The 16,516-nt window shown below is 39.1% G+C and overlaps 1 protein-coding gene across 3 annotated transcripts in view; it reads right to left on the reverse strand.

Moving 5' to 3' along the window:
* LOC133516910 (palmitoyltransferase Hip14) overlaps positions 1-16,516 on the reverse strand; it is a 29,025-nt gene that overhangs the window by 7,738 nt on the left and 4,771 nt on the right. For all 3 annotated transcript variants that reach the window (XR_009799301.1, XM_061849948.1, XM_061849947.1), the window contains 4 exons: positions 14,241-14,441; positions 7,875-8,036; positions 7,162-7,336; positions 142-380 (listed from right to left, as the gene is read on the reverse strand). Coding sequence is in view for 2 of the 3 variants with exons in the window: in XM_061849948.1 (XP_061705932.1) it covers positions 142-380; positions 7,162-7,336; positions 7,875-8,036; positions 14,241-14,441 (777 nt within the window). In the remaining variant the exon portion in view is untranslated. The remainder of the gene's footprint in view (positions 1-141; positions 381-7,161; positions 7,337-7,874; positions 8,037-14,240; positions 14,442-16,516) is intronic.

Below are 16,516 nucleotides of genomic sequence, written 5' to 3' on the forward strand. Positions count from 1 at the left end.
ACAAAACTCCCCGTAATACCAAAAATAAGTAAACGTGTTTCGCCTTAATCGACTTCACTTCATGCATTGTCATATGGTGAATCGTACACACATAAATATTAGAAGAGCTAGCGAGAGATAATGAATAAAAAGTAGCCGTACCAGGTACATCTGGCAGCCCGTGAGCACCGTGACCCAGAACATGTGGAAGGCGGCGTGCAGCAGCACCCACATGAGCCAGGCGTTGCACTGCGCCCAGCGCGCCAGCGTGGCCAGCGCGCTGTCGGCCGCGCCCGCCGGGCACGACGCGCGGTAGTACTGCACGCCGCCCCACACCATCCAGCCGCACATCACGACCAGGCTCACGAGGAAACCGATGAAGTGCTGGTGGTTGTTAGCTCCTGGAAATGAGGGTCAAAACCCATTATAAATCATTCCTACTATCTTGGAACCAAACAAGTCTCCCGGTATTCCACTTGTCCAAGATCTTTGTGGAATGTGCATTGCGTCACACTCTCTCGTTAAGCAAAATGTGTGACGCAAATACACATTGTACGAGGGTTGATTGAAAATACGCGGCCTGGCCACTAAAAAAAAAACTTTTTTCTTTTTTCTGCCGCCATTTTTAACTGTCATTATTCGACTGTCTTCCCGCGAAACTTCAATTGGCGTCTATATTTAAAAGCAATTTTACGGCATATTTAAAGTTACGTGTCGGTAGATATCGTGAAAATCGAGAAATTAGAGCAGCGTGCTGTGATTAAATACCTGCATAAAAAAATAAATAAAATAAAATATTTTTTTATTGGCATTAAGGTAAGTACATTTTAGTGTTCAATTCAATTCAATGCATTTATTTGTCGAAAAGCAGGTAGTGTTACAAACAGGTGTTACATACAGATAATTAAGTGCTCCACTTTTGGCCATATTATGAGGCATACAAATATTTAACGTGAGTGGCGGTGTAGCTCATGAGATTCAATGTAGGTATTTGTCATCATCAAAATAATAAATTTCAACTATTTCATACACATGCTTATCAATTAATGTAAAAATTCTAATTTTTAAATGTCAAATTAAGGTATATATTTAAATTATATAATTTAGATAATATATGTATTACAAAAACATGCATCAAAAAAGTTCGCTGTCGTTTAAATATTCGTATATGTCATAGTAGCACTTGGTTTTCAATAAAGTTTTTATCGTATTGCGGAATCTGTTTATCGGTAAAGTTTGTATCGATTCTGGTAGTTTGTTAAAAAATCTAACAGCCACGCTAAAAATGCATTTTCTAAAAAGTGCGCAATGTGCACGTGGATTTAAAAGTGTATCTCTTTGCCGGAAAGTACGTGCCGGGTTGGGCTGTTTTTTAGAAAAACGACTGTCATATTTTTTTACGAATATTAGGCACTCCAGTATGTATAAAGAAGGGACAGTCAATATGCCAAGGTCTTTAAAGAAGGGTTCGCAGCTTTCCCAAGTCCGTATTCCGACAATCGCACGTATGCACCTTTTTTGCATACCAAATACTTGGTGCCAATTTGTTGAGTTACCCCAAAAAATAATGCTGTACGTGATTAATGATTGGACATGGCCGTAGTAAGCAGTAATTGCAGTCTCTCTGTTCACAAGTTTTACAAGTTGTCTAAGGGGATAAATAAACCCATTAATTTTGGCGCAAAGTATTTCAATGTTATATTTCCAGTTACAATTTTTATCTAGATAGACCCCTAAAAATTTTGTTTCATTAACTAATTCTAATTGTTCATTTTTAAATTTAATGTCTAATGTGTGAGGTTTTGCTTGTGGTTGTTGAAATAGTACAATTTTTGTTTTTGATAAATTAATAATTAAATTGTTTTTCTCAAGCCATTGCGTTGCATTTTCTAAAACAGTCGTCACTTCTTTTTCTAACGAGTTTAAATCAGAGCATTTAACGATTACTGTACAGTCGTCTGCAAATAGTACTGCTGGGTGACGGACGTGTCTCGGAAGGTCATTTATATAGGTAAGGAACAGCAACGGCCCAAGTATACTGCCCTGAGGTACACCAAATTTTATGGTTTTTATTTGAGACTGATGTACAGTTTTGGTCTTTGTTTGAGTGCAGATTTTACTTATTTCAGATAGCTGTTTACGGTCTTTAAGATATGATGAAAAAAGATCGAAGGCTTTTCCACGTATACCATATGAGTATAGTTTGGACAAGAGGCGATTGTGATCTACGTAATCGAAAGCCTTAGTCATGTCCATGAATATTGCTGCAACATGCTGTTTTTCGTTGATGCTGTTCATGACGTGTTTAAGGCAATCAAATATTGCTAGCTGAGTGGATTTGTTTTTCCTAAAACCATTTTGTTCATCTACAAACACTTTAGTATTTTCTAGGAAACTGTAAAGTCGATCATACATCAGACGTTCGGCTAGTTTAGCAAAAATTGATAATAAAGCAATAGGCCGGTAGTTTGACATATCATGTTTATCTCCCTTTTTATGAATGGGTTTAATTAATGATATTTTGAAGTGCTCAGGGAATAGTGCTTGATTAAACATAAGATTGAACACATGAGCTAGTGGTTCGGCGATCATCATCATCGGCGATGTTGAAGTCCCTGACTTCTGAGCTAGGTAAAAACCTGTGTTACAGAAGTCAGTGTCCTCTCCCAAACATAATAGTTACTATTAAGACATAAAAAAAGGATTGACACCGAAGCAAATTCATGACGATATGCAAAGTACATTAGGGCAATCCTGTCCATCATATACGATGGTGAAAAAATGGGCAGCTGAATTCAAGGGTGGAGGAGATAGTATCGCAGATGACCCTCGTCCCGGGAGGCCAACAACGGTGACTAACACGGACAATGTGGCAATTATATGCGAAATGATAATGAAAGACTGACGATTAAAGGTGCGGGGGAAATAGCTGACATCGTAGGCATCTCTTATGAAAGAACTCAAAATATTATAGTCAACGAATTAGGTTTTTCCAAGGTGTCGGCGAGATGGGTCCCGAGGCTTCTTTCAGTGGAATAAAAAATCGCTCGCCGTACTAATTCACCCAATTTAAAAAAAACATATGGGTGGTATGAAAAAAAACGCTAACCCTTAAAACCGGCAAAAATACTTTCAATGTGTCTTGAAAGTATTTTTGCCGAATATGAAGAGGGGGCAAAATTTCAAAGTCTAGTGACTAGGTCAAGTGGGGTATTATTTGAAAGAGATCAAATTGTTCATTCCAAAATATTTTTTGTTTTTTTTTTCATAGACAAACAAAATTGATTTATGAATGAGAATGTGAAAAAAAATACCGTCCTCCCTCCCCCCCCCCTACCTCCGAAGTTTACCGACGGAAAATTATGAAATTTATACATAATATTAACATTACTATAAATTTTAAGGAATTGGGCCTGTCAAACTTGGAGCAGCGGAGGCTACGCGGGACTTTACTTAATAGAAACGTACAAAATACTTACAGGCCACTACGAGTACAATGTACCCGCATTCAGTGATATTTTCGCTCGGACAAAATGAAAGGACATTATCTGAAGCTGACACGGACGCGTAGTAGCAACCCTAGACGACATTTCTTGTCTAACTCGGTAGTGAAAGTGACGAACAGTTTGCCCGAACCCGTAATCAGTGCACCCGCAGTGAACACTTAAAAACGGACTCGACAAACAACAAACATTGATGTGCACGTATCAGCTATAAGCAGCCTGTGCATTCAAACATCAAACATCAAACATTTATTCAGCAAATAGGCCACAGGGGCACTTTTACATGTCCATTTTTACAAACAATAAATTAAAAAAAAAAAACAATTACAAATATCGAATCTATGAAATAATAAATACTTTATTAGAGATGTATACTGTCTCTAAATGTCAAATTACACAAAAAAAACTATGATAAAAAAATAAAACCATAAAATACTAAAATTCTTTAGAGATGTATAAGTCTCTAAGTGTCAGAGATAAAATATAAAAATATATATTAAATTATCCTTAGAGATGTAGAGGGTCGCCAAGGCTTGAATTCTTATATAAATAATTAAAAGACAAAAAAATTAAAACAGACAAGAACCGAATGAAGTGTCTCACGTTAATGTCACTCAAAAGTAAAGTTACATACTTTAACATAACCTGTACCCCGTGTAAGCTTAAACAGACCGGTCTCCACAAACAGCACCCGTTCACGAGTATGACGTGTATCTCAGCCATCGCCTCCCTCAACCTTCATTCGGGAAAGTGGCGACCCGATCAACGACGCCACCGTAAGTAAAGACTTTTAAGCGAGCATGACATGTTCAAGCTGCCGGGTTGTATTAATATAAATATAATAAAAAAAATTGTGAGATACAACATTTGTGCTTGTAAGTTACATTAAAGACGGCATAGCGCCACATAAACGCGACTACATATTATTCATAAGGAGTGCCTACCTATAAAACTAAATTATAAATTTAAATTGACTTAGAGATGTACAGGTCTCTAAGTGTCCAAATCATTAAAATAGGTATTAAAATAAAATGAAATTTAAAATAAAATAAAATTTAAAATAAAATAAAATCTTAGAGGTGTATAAGGTCTCTAAGTGTCCAAAACTAAAATAATACAATCAAACGAGAACATGATGTTCTCTTGTGTCAGTTCTACTGGACGCTAGTATGGTTATTTCACAGGAAGAAAACGAAAACACTATTACTGACATTTTTATCATACTATCAAGATCAAGCTACTGGCTTAAAGGCATCCTTATCATCTATGAAATCATTCACAGCATAATACGCCTTACTTAACAAAGAGCTCTTAACGTGTGACTTAAATTTGTTAAGAGGCAAATTCACTATATCAGTGGGAACTTTGTTATAAAAACGTGTACAGTTCCCGACGAAAGACGTACTAACCTTACGGAGGCGGTGGGCGGGCACAGCAAGTTTATGCTTGTTTCTAGTGTTATAGTTATGGATATCACTGTTAAGCTTGAATTCGTTAATGTTTTTCCGAACATACATAATATTCTCAAGTATGTATTGAGATGCAACGGTAAGAATGCTTGCATCTTTAAATTTCTCTCTTAGGGATACTCGAGCGCCCAGTCCATAGATGGAACGTACAGCTCGCTTTTGCAGTACAAATATTGTCTGAATGTCTGCCGCTTTTCCCCACAACAGAATTCCATACGACATAACACTATGGAAGTAACTAAAGTAAACCAGCCTGGCCGTCTCTACGTTTGTTAGCTGTCTGATTCTCCTCACTGCATAGGCTGCTGAACTAAGTTTGCCGGCTAAAGTGGCTATATGTGCATGCCATTGCAGTTTTGAGTCTAAAGTGACTCCCAGGAAAACAGTTCGATCTTCAAATTCCAGCGTATCACCTTTTATTTTAATCTTGCTGTTATTTACCTGCTTGACGTTAGGTAGCGTAAATTTGATGCATTTGGTTTTCTTTGCGTTCAAAAGCAAATTGTTTGCCGTAAACCAGTTTAATACGGTAGATAGCGCGTCATTAATGCTCTCGAATCTATTTTCCTTTCTGTTCACTTTAAATATAAGGGAAGTGTCATCTGCAAACAACACTATATCATGTCTTTCTTGCACAACTTTTGGTAGGTCATTGATGTATACCAAAAACAGGAAGGGGCCAAGAATTGAACCTTGCGGCACTCCGAGGGCTACCGGGGACCCAGCCGATTGAGTTCCATTAATAACTACTCGCTGAGTTCTATTCGAAAGGTACGATGAGACAAGGTCAAGGGCACTAGCTTTTATCCCATAGTGGCTTAATTTTCTCTTTAAATTTTCGTGATCAACGCAATCAAATGCCTTCGACAGATCACAGAAAATTCCAATAGCATCTTGAGCTTTTTCCCAAGCGTCAAAGATGTGTTTTAGAAGTACCACACCGGCGTCAGTAGTTGATCGACCTCTGGTAAAACCAAATTGATTGCTATCAAGCAGTTTATTTCTGTTGAAATGTGACGATAGTTGATTTAGAATAAGTTTCTCGAACACTTTGCTTAATGCCGGTAGTATTGAAATAGGTCTAAAGTTTGTGGAGTCGGTTCTTGTTCCTGATTTAAACAACGGGATAATTTTGCTATGTTTCATAATATCTGGAAAAATTCCAGCATCAATGCATCTGTTGAAAATCTCAGCTAAGTATGGTGCAATCGATTCAATAATGGAATGTAATACTTTGACTGACAGACCCCATAGGTCTTCTGTTTTCTTTATATTTAATGACCTAAAAGTCTTAAGAACTATGTTCGGAGTGACATACGAAAATTTGAAAATTTCTGTACATTCCGCCACATTTGTCTTCAAAATTTCTTCAGCGACGTCTGGCGATGAATTAAGAGACTTTGTTGTTTCTACCGGTATATTCGAGAAAAACCGCTCAAAATGATCTGCCACTTCACGGTCAGAACTTACTAAAGTGTCAGCAATTCGTACGGTGTAGTGCGGATCCTTCATCTTACGTTTTCCAGTTTCATTGCCGATTACTTGCCATACAGTTTTAACTTTATCACTAGAACTTAGGATCTTTTTGGACAAATAATCAGCTTTAGCGGCGACACACATCATCTTAAAAGATTTAGAAAAATTCTTAACGTACTCCAGAAATTCCGGCCTTTTATCAGTTGCTTTTAAATCATACAAGTCGTATAGTCGGCGTCTTTTCTCGTGAATATCCGGCGTAGCCCAGTCGCAAAATTTAGTCTTGGCCTTGCCTTGCACCTTCTTCTGAATGAAACAGGCATCAAATTCCGTTTTAATACAGTTAAACAACTCTGAACTCAAACAGTCAGGGTTATCCTGATTACATGAAAGACAACATAATTGTTTAGTGATTTTACGATTGAATAAATCTAGGCGCTTTTCGGAAATCGGCCTGCACATGGTATCTTGAGGAATTTCTTCAGTTTTCCCGCTGAAAGACGCTTTTAATCCACAGTGATCAGAACTTAGGTTGTTAATAACAGATTTACTAATCGCATCCTTGTTACTAAAGATGTTATCTATACATGTAGCACTGGTTGCTGTGATTCGAGTAGGCTCACAAAATACATTGACTAAATTGAAGGATTTAAAAGCATTCATATAGAATATAATATAAACACAACTTAAAGCGCGTTACAAGTTACAAAGAAGGCCTAAAATGGCGTACCCACCGATGCAGTTGCCGACCCAGGGGCAGTGGTGGTCGAAGCGGGCCACGCAGCGGTTGCAGACGGAGCAGTGCTTGGAGCGCAGCGGGCGGCGCACCAGGCACGCCGAGCAGAACGACGCCGGGTCGAAGCCGGCGCCGCCGCCGCCCGAACTGTCCTCCGACAGCTCGATTATCGTCTGCGGAGTGTGGACGTAACGATAACATTTTTGGACTTGTAAAAATAATGAAAATTAAAATGTCAGAAACCTTTAAGATAAAAAAAATCCCGCCCCCATACATTTGGAGTTAAGTTCTCATTTTACATTCAAGTAACATATATCTACTCTGGTATCCGTTTTTGTTGATACACATTTTAATACGAAAGAAAATAAAGAGAGTAGACGTTTAACATGTATGTTCTTATGACCTTATGTCATGGGTGACTGATTTTTAATATATTTTGTATCAAATCGCATGTTTGTGAATTGTATGATATCCATAAGACGTAGAGGAAACTTTCAGCCGACTTAATGACGCATCCGTAAAAGTAAAGGGATACAACTGTCGGTCTTAAGTGGAAAGTGTTAAGGTGACGAAGCAAGGTTATTTGTTATATATATGTATAATGATGATGTTTTTAAAATTACCTCCGACGTTCCACTCTTTCTCCGAGATCACGGGGACAATGTCGTCCTTGAAACGTCGGAGGTAATGCCCACGTGATGTAGAACATACCCGGAACTTGTCCCGCGTGGAGGCGCGGATGACGCCGGGGTCGGAGCGCCAGGACTTCAGGAAGAAGTGCCACAGCGCGGCAGAACACAGGAGGAACAGCAGCGTCGCGCGCCAGCCCGCCGCGCCCACCAGGAACACGGCCCACGTTATGTAGAACCACGCCTGCAAAACCATTTTTACTTGTCGGAACTTTTCTCACGCTGCGTTTATTACGTAAAACAATACTTGGCAATTAGATTATCTGATGTAAAATGACGTAAGTCAAACGCATCGCGTTTAACGCAGCGTTCATCGCATAAAACAACCGCGCGCTTTAGTGTTTGTTTCTTTTCTCATTTTCTTAAAAGTTGTTGAGTGTCAGGCTTGTTTTTGCTCCCGTGATAACGATGTGTGATTATGAAAGTACAATTTATTAAAAGAAAACTGCATACGGTTGAAGACCCAAAACATCCAAGCAACTCGCACTTTCAAGCGATGCCAAAGGTTGAGCAGCAAGAGTCCAGATAACATTGGCTCATTTACGGGCTATCGTTTTCTGCAGCTTGGCCTTGAATGGAAACGCGCCTCGAGCGGACGGTCCGGCCTTCGGCCGTTAGTTCACATCCAAGCTCAGCTCTCTCGTAGCTCGGCCTTTGGCATTGTGGCATTAAAACACTTGGCCACAAGATCTTATCTGTAGCTCGGCCTTTGCGCCGTACGGCCTGCTGTACGGCCTTCGACCTAGCACGGGAAGCCATCGAGATTGGACGCTCCGAGACTTCTGTTCTAAGTGGAGGTCGGCTTTCGGCCTCACTTTATAACACATGTTTAGTTTAGTTTAGTTTAGTTTATTTATCTCTCAATACAATGTTCAAAGTTAATGTAAAAGGATACATAAGCAATTACTTATCGTATAGTGATCGTCGGATACATGTGAAATTTAATATTATTACAATACAATATAATGTTATAGAGGTAGAGGTAGTTATATACAATGGTATATAAATCTATCATATAATATTTGCCATATCAAAATGTCAAAAATAAGCAATAGGAATAAAGAAAAAAACTGAAATTGTACCATGATACTACAGAGTACCTATCAATGAATAAGTTACATATGATTTTCAAACAATGTCAAGTAGAAAATAAAAAAGAATGTCAACTGAAAACAAAAACTTTAAAATGAATAACAATAACAATATACATATTAGAAATTACAATCTACATGTAGTTGGTCAGATTCAGTTTATTTTGAAAGATATTCCTTAACTGAGTAGAGGGATTTCTTTAGTAAAAAAAATCTTAGTTTGCGCCTGAATGTTGCATCACATGTCTCATTTTTTATTTGATTAGGCAGGTGCTCGTAGAAAGTCGGACCTATGACTCGCGGGTTTTTTGCATGCAATACTGTGCGACGCGGAACTGTCCGAAGTTTTCCCGTGCTCCGGAGGCATTTGCCCACGACCTCCACTCGCTTAAATTGAGACAGGTGTTTACGCGTGAACATGATGACCTCAAAAATGTACTCCGAATAGTGGGTCATAATCTGATGCTCAGCAAATAACGCTTTACAGGACTGCCTCTGCTGTAGACCGAGTATAGTCCTCAGCGCCCTTTTTTGCATAAGCAACACCCTGTTGGCGTCGGTCGAGTTACCCCACAAGATCACACCGTAGACCATAAGCGAGTGGAAGTATGCGTAGTACGCCTGCCTTAACGCAGCACTTGAAACCAATGGCTTCACTTTGCGCAGTGCAAAGATCGCACCACCCAGCCTATCACACAGTGTGTTTATGTGTTCCTTCCAGCTTAAGGTGGGATCCATTGTAAATCCTAGAAACATGCACGTATCGTTTGTGGGGATAGGACACTGAATGTTCGCGTTAGGGACGCGCCTACCCGAGTATAGCATGACGTTTGATTTGTTGACATTCAGAATCAATCCGTTAGCCGAAAACCATTTGTTAAGCTGGTCGCATACAGTATTGACCTTGCAATTAAGCTGTTCATATGTTGGAGCACTGACAACCACTGTTGTGTCATCGGCAAACAAAATGATTTGGCCGTCTTTAATAGCAGTTGGCAGGTCATTTATGAATGCGAGAAATAGGGTATTTCCCAGAGCCGAACCTTGCGGAATTCCTACCGTCACGTTGCCAGTCTCTGATCGCATTCTTTTTCCTCCCGCCATCACTTCTACTGTCTGTGTTCGGTTTTTTAAAAAAGATTTCAGTAGATTACCTTGCAGCCCATAACATGAGAGCTTTTTAATAAGTAGGTCGTGGTTTATGACATCGAATGCTTTGGACAGGTCACAAAAAATGCCAGCTACTTTGTGCCTGTCATCAATAGCGGTAGTGATGCTATCGATCATGTTATACGCTGCAGAAGTAGTTGACATATTCTTACGGTAAGCAAATTGTCTGTCAGTCAGTAAGTCATTTTCAAAATGTTTCATTAATTGTTGGGATAGGAAGGACTCGATTATTTTTGATATGGTGGGTACTATTGAGATCGGCCTATAGTTGTCAACGGATGTTTTATCACCCTTTCTTTTGTAGACGGGGCACACTCGGGTGCTCTTGAGTATGTCGGGGTAAACACCTTCCTTAAACATCTCGTTGATGAGGGCAACCAAAGTATCCGAAAGTAATGGCCAAATCGATAGTAAAACGTTGACTGATATATCATATATGTCAAGTGTGTTGCGACTTTTTAACATTGTTTTGAGGGTGCGATCGAGATCAGCACGTGTGACAAGGGGTATCTCAAAGGTGTGAACATCAGCGGTCCGTAGGTAGTCATTCATAGAATGCATCGCGAGTTGTTCATTTACTCCTATGTTGTAGTTGGACGCGACACTCAAAAAATGACAGTTAAGGTGGTCAGGGACGTCTATAGTAGGAACAGGAATTGAGTTACTTTTTTTTAAAGTGATGTCCTTTCTCTCCTGTGATGGTGAGGTTTCATCCTTAATTATTTTCCAGATTTCCTTTGTGGGATTACGGCTGTCCTTCAACCTTTTTGTGGTGTAGTCTTGCCTGGCTATAAAAACTTTACGTTTAATCAGGTCTGAGTAGTACTGGATACTTGTTGATATACTAATGTCATCCGGATATTGTTGTCGAAAGTGAGAAAGGTCATTTAAATATTGAATATATTTTAAGATATCATCAGTCATCCATGGAAGTTTTGGTTTATTTTTTATTCGTATACGTTTCATGGGGAAATGAATATCAATATAATATGTCAATACACGCATTAATTTGCTAAACTTATTATTAATGTCAATATTAGTATCTAATATAAAATTCCAATCATAATTCTCAATGTCACAGTAAAATAAATAAATTGATTCATCATTAATTAGCCTACGTTCTAGAAAGATATTGGTTTCCTCGCGGTACAGATGCTCCACCGTTAGCGTAAATAGCTGTGCGTTATGGTCACTTATAGGTGTATCTATAGGTGAAGCGGTGACGTCACAGGTGTTGTTTACTATGCCGCAGTCGATGGAGGTGGAACTCTCCGCGCACACACGGGTCGGAAACCCAACTATGTTCGCGCATCTATAACTAGCCAATATATCATTCACTTTCATTTTTTCGTTTTTGTCGGAAAGGAAATCAACATTCAGATCGCCAACCAATATGAACCTCTTATTTTCTAAAATTACCTTACTCAGTAATAATTCCAATTTATTTATAAATATGTCAAAATCTCCCTTACCAGTCCGATACATCGCAATAATAATCAATTTCAAATTTATAATTTCAATCGATGTTAACTCGAAATGATACTGAACCGCAACGCTTTGTAGGTCGGTGCGCTGTTTATACCGAATATCGTTCCGTATGTACAGCGCCACGTATGGGCAATACACCCATACATGTGTTAATGACCGAGCTCAATTCTCTTGAAGGTCGGATTTTGGACTTTACTAGACGTTTCCCTGATACTAATGCTAAATAAAGTGATTAGACACACAGGCCTCGCAAAAAAAATCCGCCCGGGGCCTCGCAAAGGCTAAGGCCGCCCCTGCCTATATCTATGATAATATTGATAATGTAGTTGCGGCCTAAGAAGAGATCGTTTGACAGCTAACATAAGCGGCGTTGTGATCAAAGAGTAAAGTAAGTATATAGGAAAAGAGAGGGCTCTCTTGAAGCATTGTAAGGAAACTAATTTCGAAGCGCTATCTCTATTTTGTATCCGAAACTAGCTATGTATGTGTGCGTGTACATCTACATATACATCTGTAAGTGTAGGTCCTTTCGTCCTACATAATATTAGGTCTACTTGGGCGGTTCACAAGTTAATTATTTGTTTGATTTCTTGTAACTTTCATAATTTTTTTGTTTACAAGATATCAAATGAAATACTAACTTGTAAGCTGCCAAAGTAGACCTAATATTATGTTAACTACATTTCTAAGTGTCGCCCCCCTAATTGTGATGCGCCGTACGTTTTGTGATCACTGGATTGTCAAACGTCAACTTTTGACAACCTGTACAGCATCAGCTACCCCAGTTGTCGAATTCGCAACACAAATTATACATTCGATTAAACAGTGCACCTTGTCTAAATAAAGCATAGTTCATATAGAATTGGTACGCACTAGAAGATTGTTATTTTTTTAAGTAAATAAAATAAGAAAGTTATGAATGGTGAATTTTAAATAGTAATGTATGTAGCTTTCAAATATGTATAAATAAATAAAAAATCTCTGTTACCCCCTCATCTTCTGCACAACACTTTTGTCGATATTTTTGGCGTGTTAATTTCTTGTAGATCGCAATGAATTGATACCCTGGACAATTTGACTAGTCTTGTTTAATTTTTTATTTCATTATTGCCCAGTAGTTTTTGATAGATTGAAATTGGGGACAATTCGGAGGATTCATCTCGCGGGGTATATAATTGGCCTGATTATTAGCATACCATGCCAAAAGTTTTTTTGAGTAGTGGCAGCTGGCTAAATCTAGCCAACATTTCACAGGACCGTTATGGGTTCTAATAAATGGCAATACTCATTTCCCTAAGCACTTTTTAATATAAAGGTCCGACTTCATAGTTGACTATGTTATAAAAATTTTCATCTTACAGCCGAAATTATAAATTCCTTGCCGTATCACATGTTTTTTTGCGAACTTGTCAAGTTTCAGGAACTTGTATTTTTCGGGTACATTACCTCTATTATTGGCCATATAAAAATTCGAACCGAGCAGTTGATTAAAATCGAGTTTTACATACTTCTTGTCGTCCAACAACAAGCAACCTTCGAATTTTGTCAATACTGGGTCGTACAATAGGCGAGCTAGTGTTTTAGCTTGTCGGGTCTGTTTAACAGTCCGATTTGGCTGTTTTATTGCTCGATAGCTCTTATAGCCACCTCTGAGGTGAATCATCTTTATCTTTCTAGATGTTTCTTTGAATTTTTGGGATAAATCGTAATTAGACCGTCCTGAATTTTGTTTGAATGACCTTGGGACTTTTTTCCCAACATCTTGTTATCTTTCCCAGACCTCCGATTAGTTTGTATTTTCCTGTCGGCTGATAGAGTCTCCTTGTAACGTTTTATGACCCTACAAATACTAGCTTTTAGCATCTTAAGCAACTTAGCTGTCTTTGTCCGGGATCGATAAGAATTTTCGAAGTATTTGTGCACGATCAATCTCCTTTTCCCAATTTTCATGGTCGAAAACTTTAAAATGCATAAAGCTAGAAAATAGTACATTACGATACAAGTGCGAAAAATAGGAAATTCAAAACGAGTGGCGACATATTAAAACACGACCGAAGGGAGTGTTTTAAATCGACACGAGTTGCGAATTACCTATTCGCACATGTATCGTACAACGTTTTACAGTACATATGGCCCTTTAAATGTTCGACACAGTAACGTAATATGCTAATTTTCGCACTAGTGCGGTAAAGTAGTACCATATGTACTGTAAATAATATTTTCACCATTATTTCAAGGTTGGTGATTGAACTGTAACTGTCATTTTTTTACCGCCATGGTTTTTTTTTAAACATTGCTAATTATGTGCCAATTCTATATGAACTAAGCTTTATAACGAATACATTTACGAATTGTAGGTTAACATTGTGGTCAATGGTGTAAGAATTGGCCTAATATCTCCAAATCTAGCACATATTCATATTTTATTACTGCATAAATTGGCTAGCTTAAGCGTTTAAATCAGGATCATTTTGTCAGCAAATACTAATGAAGGAAGCGTTGAGCACATTTTATGAGACATTTTAGAGACGAACCCAGCGCGTACAGCGCCGCCAACAGCAACATCTTTAATCACCAAGCGTCCAGTACTAGAGCCAACATTTACAAGGCAGCGCACGACACACCCACCCTTGTTATACCTTAGTCGCCAGGTACACGCTGAGCGGGAAGATGTTCTTCAAGTCGTCGTCGAGCAGCGCCGAGCCCAGCGCGTGCAGCGCCGCCGACAGCGCCAGCAGCAGCAGCGCTTTGACCGCGTAGCGCGCGCGCGACTCCAACACCAGCCCCGAGAGGTAGAACGCCACGAACGGCGCCAACACCACCACCCACCAGCGCAGCTTCTGTCAACGTTTTGGGAAATCGGATTAACACTTAAAACACAATGATCCGTTTGCTTCTTAACCTTTTGAACGGCAGACGACAAAGGAACTTGCCGTGCCCCGGACGCTGGCTATCACGATTATTTAAGCGAAATTGGACTTTACAGAGTCCCGCGTTAGTCGCTATTGCATTGGCGAAACTGTCGGCTGTAGCCGTCGTTGGCGTCCTTGGCAAGTCATTCTGATGTCGGGCCATAGCCGACGGTGGCGGTCAAAGGGTTAAATTTTGATGTGATTCACGCGTGGTATTGGTTTATCTTCTTATAGTGCATGTGGTTGTGGAGAAGAATGGAGAGAATAATTTGGACGGAGAAAAAAAACGAACTAGTGAGTTAGTTTTTCAGGGCCTTTTCCGCAACTCGACATCCATTGTGCCTATTTTGCGTGAAAAACGAGGTAGCGCTACTCTAGCCACCTCGTTTCCTTCTCCTCTACAAAACCTAACAGTGTTTTCAGGTTATTAAATACCTCTGTCAGTGTGTTCGGCGTTCCTAGGTATTTGTTCCTGTATTTATTTATTTAATCTTTATTTCACAATACATGAAGGTACAAATGGCGGACTTAATGCCTTAAGGCATTCTCTACCAGTCAACCAATGGGTTAAACCAGAAAGATTAAGTAGGTGCAGTGTCTTTTAAAGTAAATGAATTTGTAACCGAGACTATATATGAATATAAACTATATATTGATAAACTTACACATATACTTAATACAAATAAACATACATATATTCATACATACATAATTATACCAAGTACCGGTCCGTATGCTGGTGTTTCTGGACCTTTCGAACACAACCCTTTCTTTAAAACTATTTTAGAAGGCAAGATCGAAACTAGAAGAGGAAAGCCAAGAACAAGGTACACGCAGCAACCAAAAAGAAAAGCAAATGTCGTGCCGTACAGGGACCTAATGAACTTGTCCGAGGACCGCGAAAACTGGCGTCTACTCCACCGACACGAGCCATGCTCTTAAATGATGATGATGAGAGTGCTCACTCCATACAATAACAAAAACCCATTTATAATAAGTTTTAATCGAGCTTTGAAAAAACTTATTTGTAAAAGATTTAAGGTAAATAATGATTAAGTTTTAAGCTAGTTTTAATCTAATTAATAATACGTTTTACCATACCTCCCATACAACTTATTATTATCAGTTAGGAAAATCATGTATGGAGTGAGCCCCCTTAAGCTCACTAATTTTTCCATGATAAAAGTAAAAAATCGGCCAAGAGCATATCAAGCCATACTCAGTGTAGTGTAGGGTTCCGTAATTACCATTCTTTCAGAATAGGCTAAACGGGGGCTATTAGTAAAAAAACGGACTCGCCCACCGAGGGTTCCGTACTTTTTAGTATTTGTGGTTATAGCAGCAACAGGAATACATCGGTGAAAATTTCAACTGTCTAGCTATCACGGTTCATGAGATACAGCCTGTTGACAGACGGACGGACGGACGGACGGACGGACGGACAGCGGAGTCTTAGTAATAGGGTCCCGTTTTGCCCTTTGGGTACGGAACCCTAAAAAGCTAAAAATATGAAAAATGTGCGACTTTATTTTTAAGGGAATTCATCGATTTTTTTTGTTTAAACTTAATATATTAAAATTCTAAGACATGATATCTGCGGTCCCGAGCACGCACATCCATTAGGTCACGCTTACGCTCAGCTCAGTGAGAGTGAGAGAAGAACACGAACCGATGGGGAGTTAAAGACGATCATAAACACCAAACGCGTTTCGACATTATTTCAGACATATGGTAACTTATCGTGCATCTTGCATGTCCCCTCGCGATACATGGAAATTCCCGCACTCGCGGGACATCCATCGGAATTGCCATGTTTAATGATGCGCATTACGATTAATATCTACTCTTCACTTAATCGATTTATGTTCTGTTTTTTGTGTGAAATTAAGATTTTAGTGTCTTCAGGCTTTGGTTTGAAGTAAACAGGAGGATGTTTTCAGCAGTAAGCTGTCTTAGAAGGTTGTGAAATTTTCAACCTATTCTGCGCCTGCCAAACTCTCCTT

Source organism: Cydia pomonella, chromosome 4 (assembly GCF_033807575.1).
Source record: "Cydia pomonella isolate Wapato2018A chromosome 4, ilCydPomo1, whole genome shotgun sequence".
NCBI classification, from domain to species: domain Eukaryota; kingdom Metazoa; phylum Arthropoda; class Insecta; order Lepidoptera; family Tortricidae; genus Cydia; species Cydia pomonella.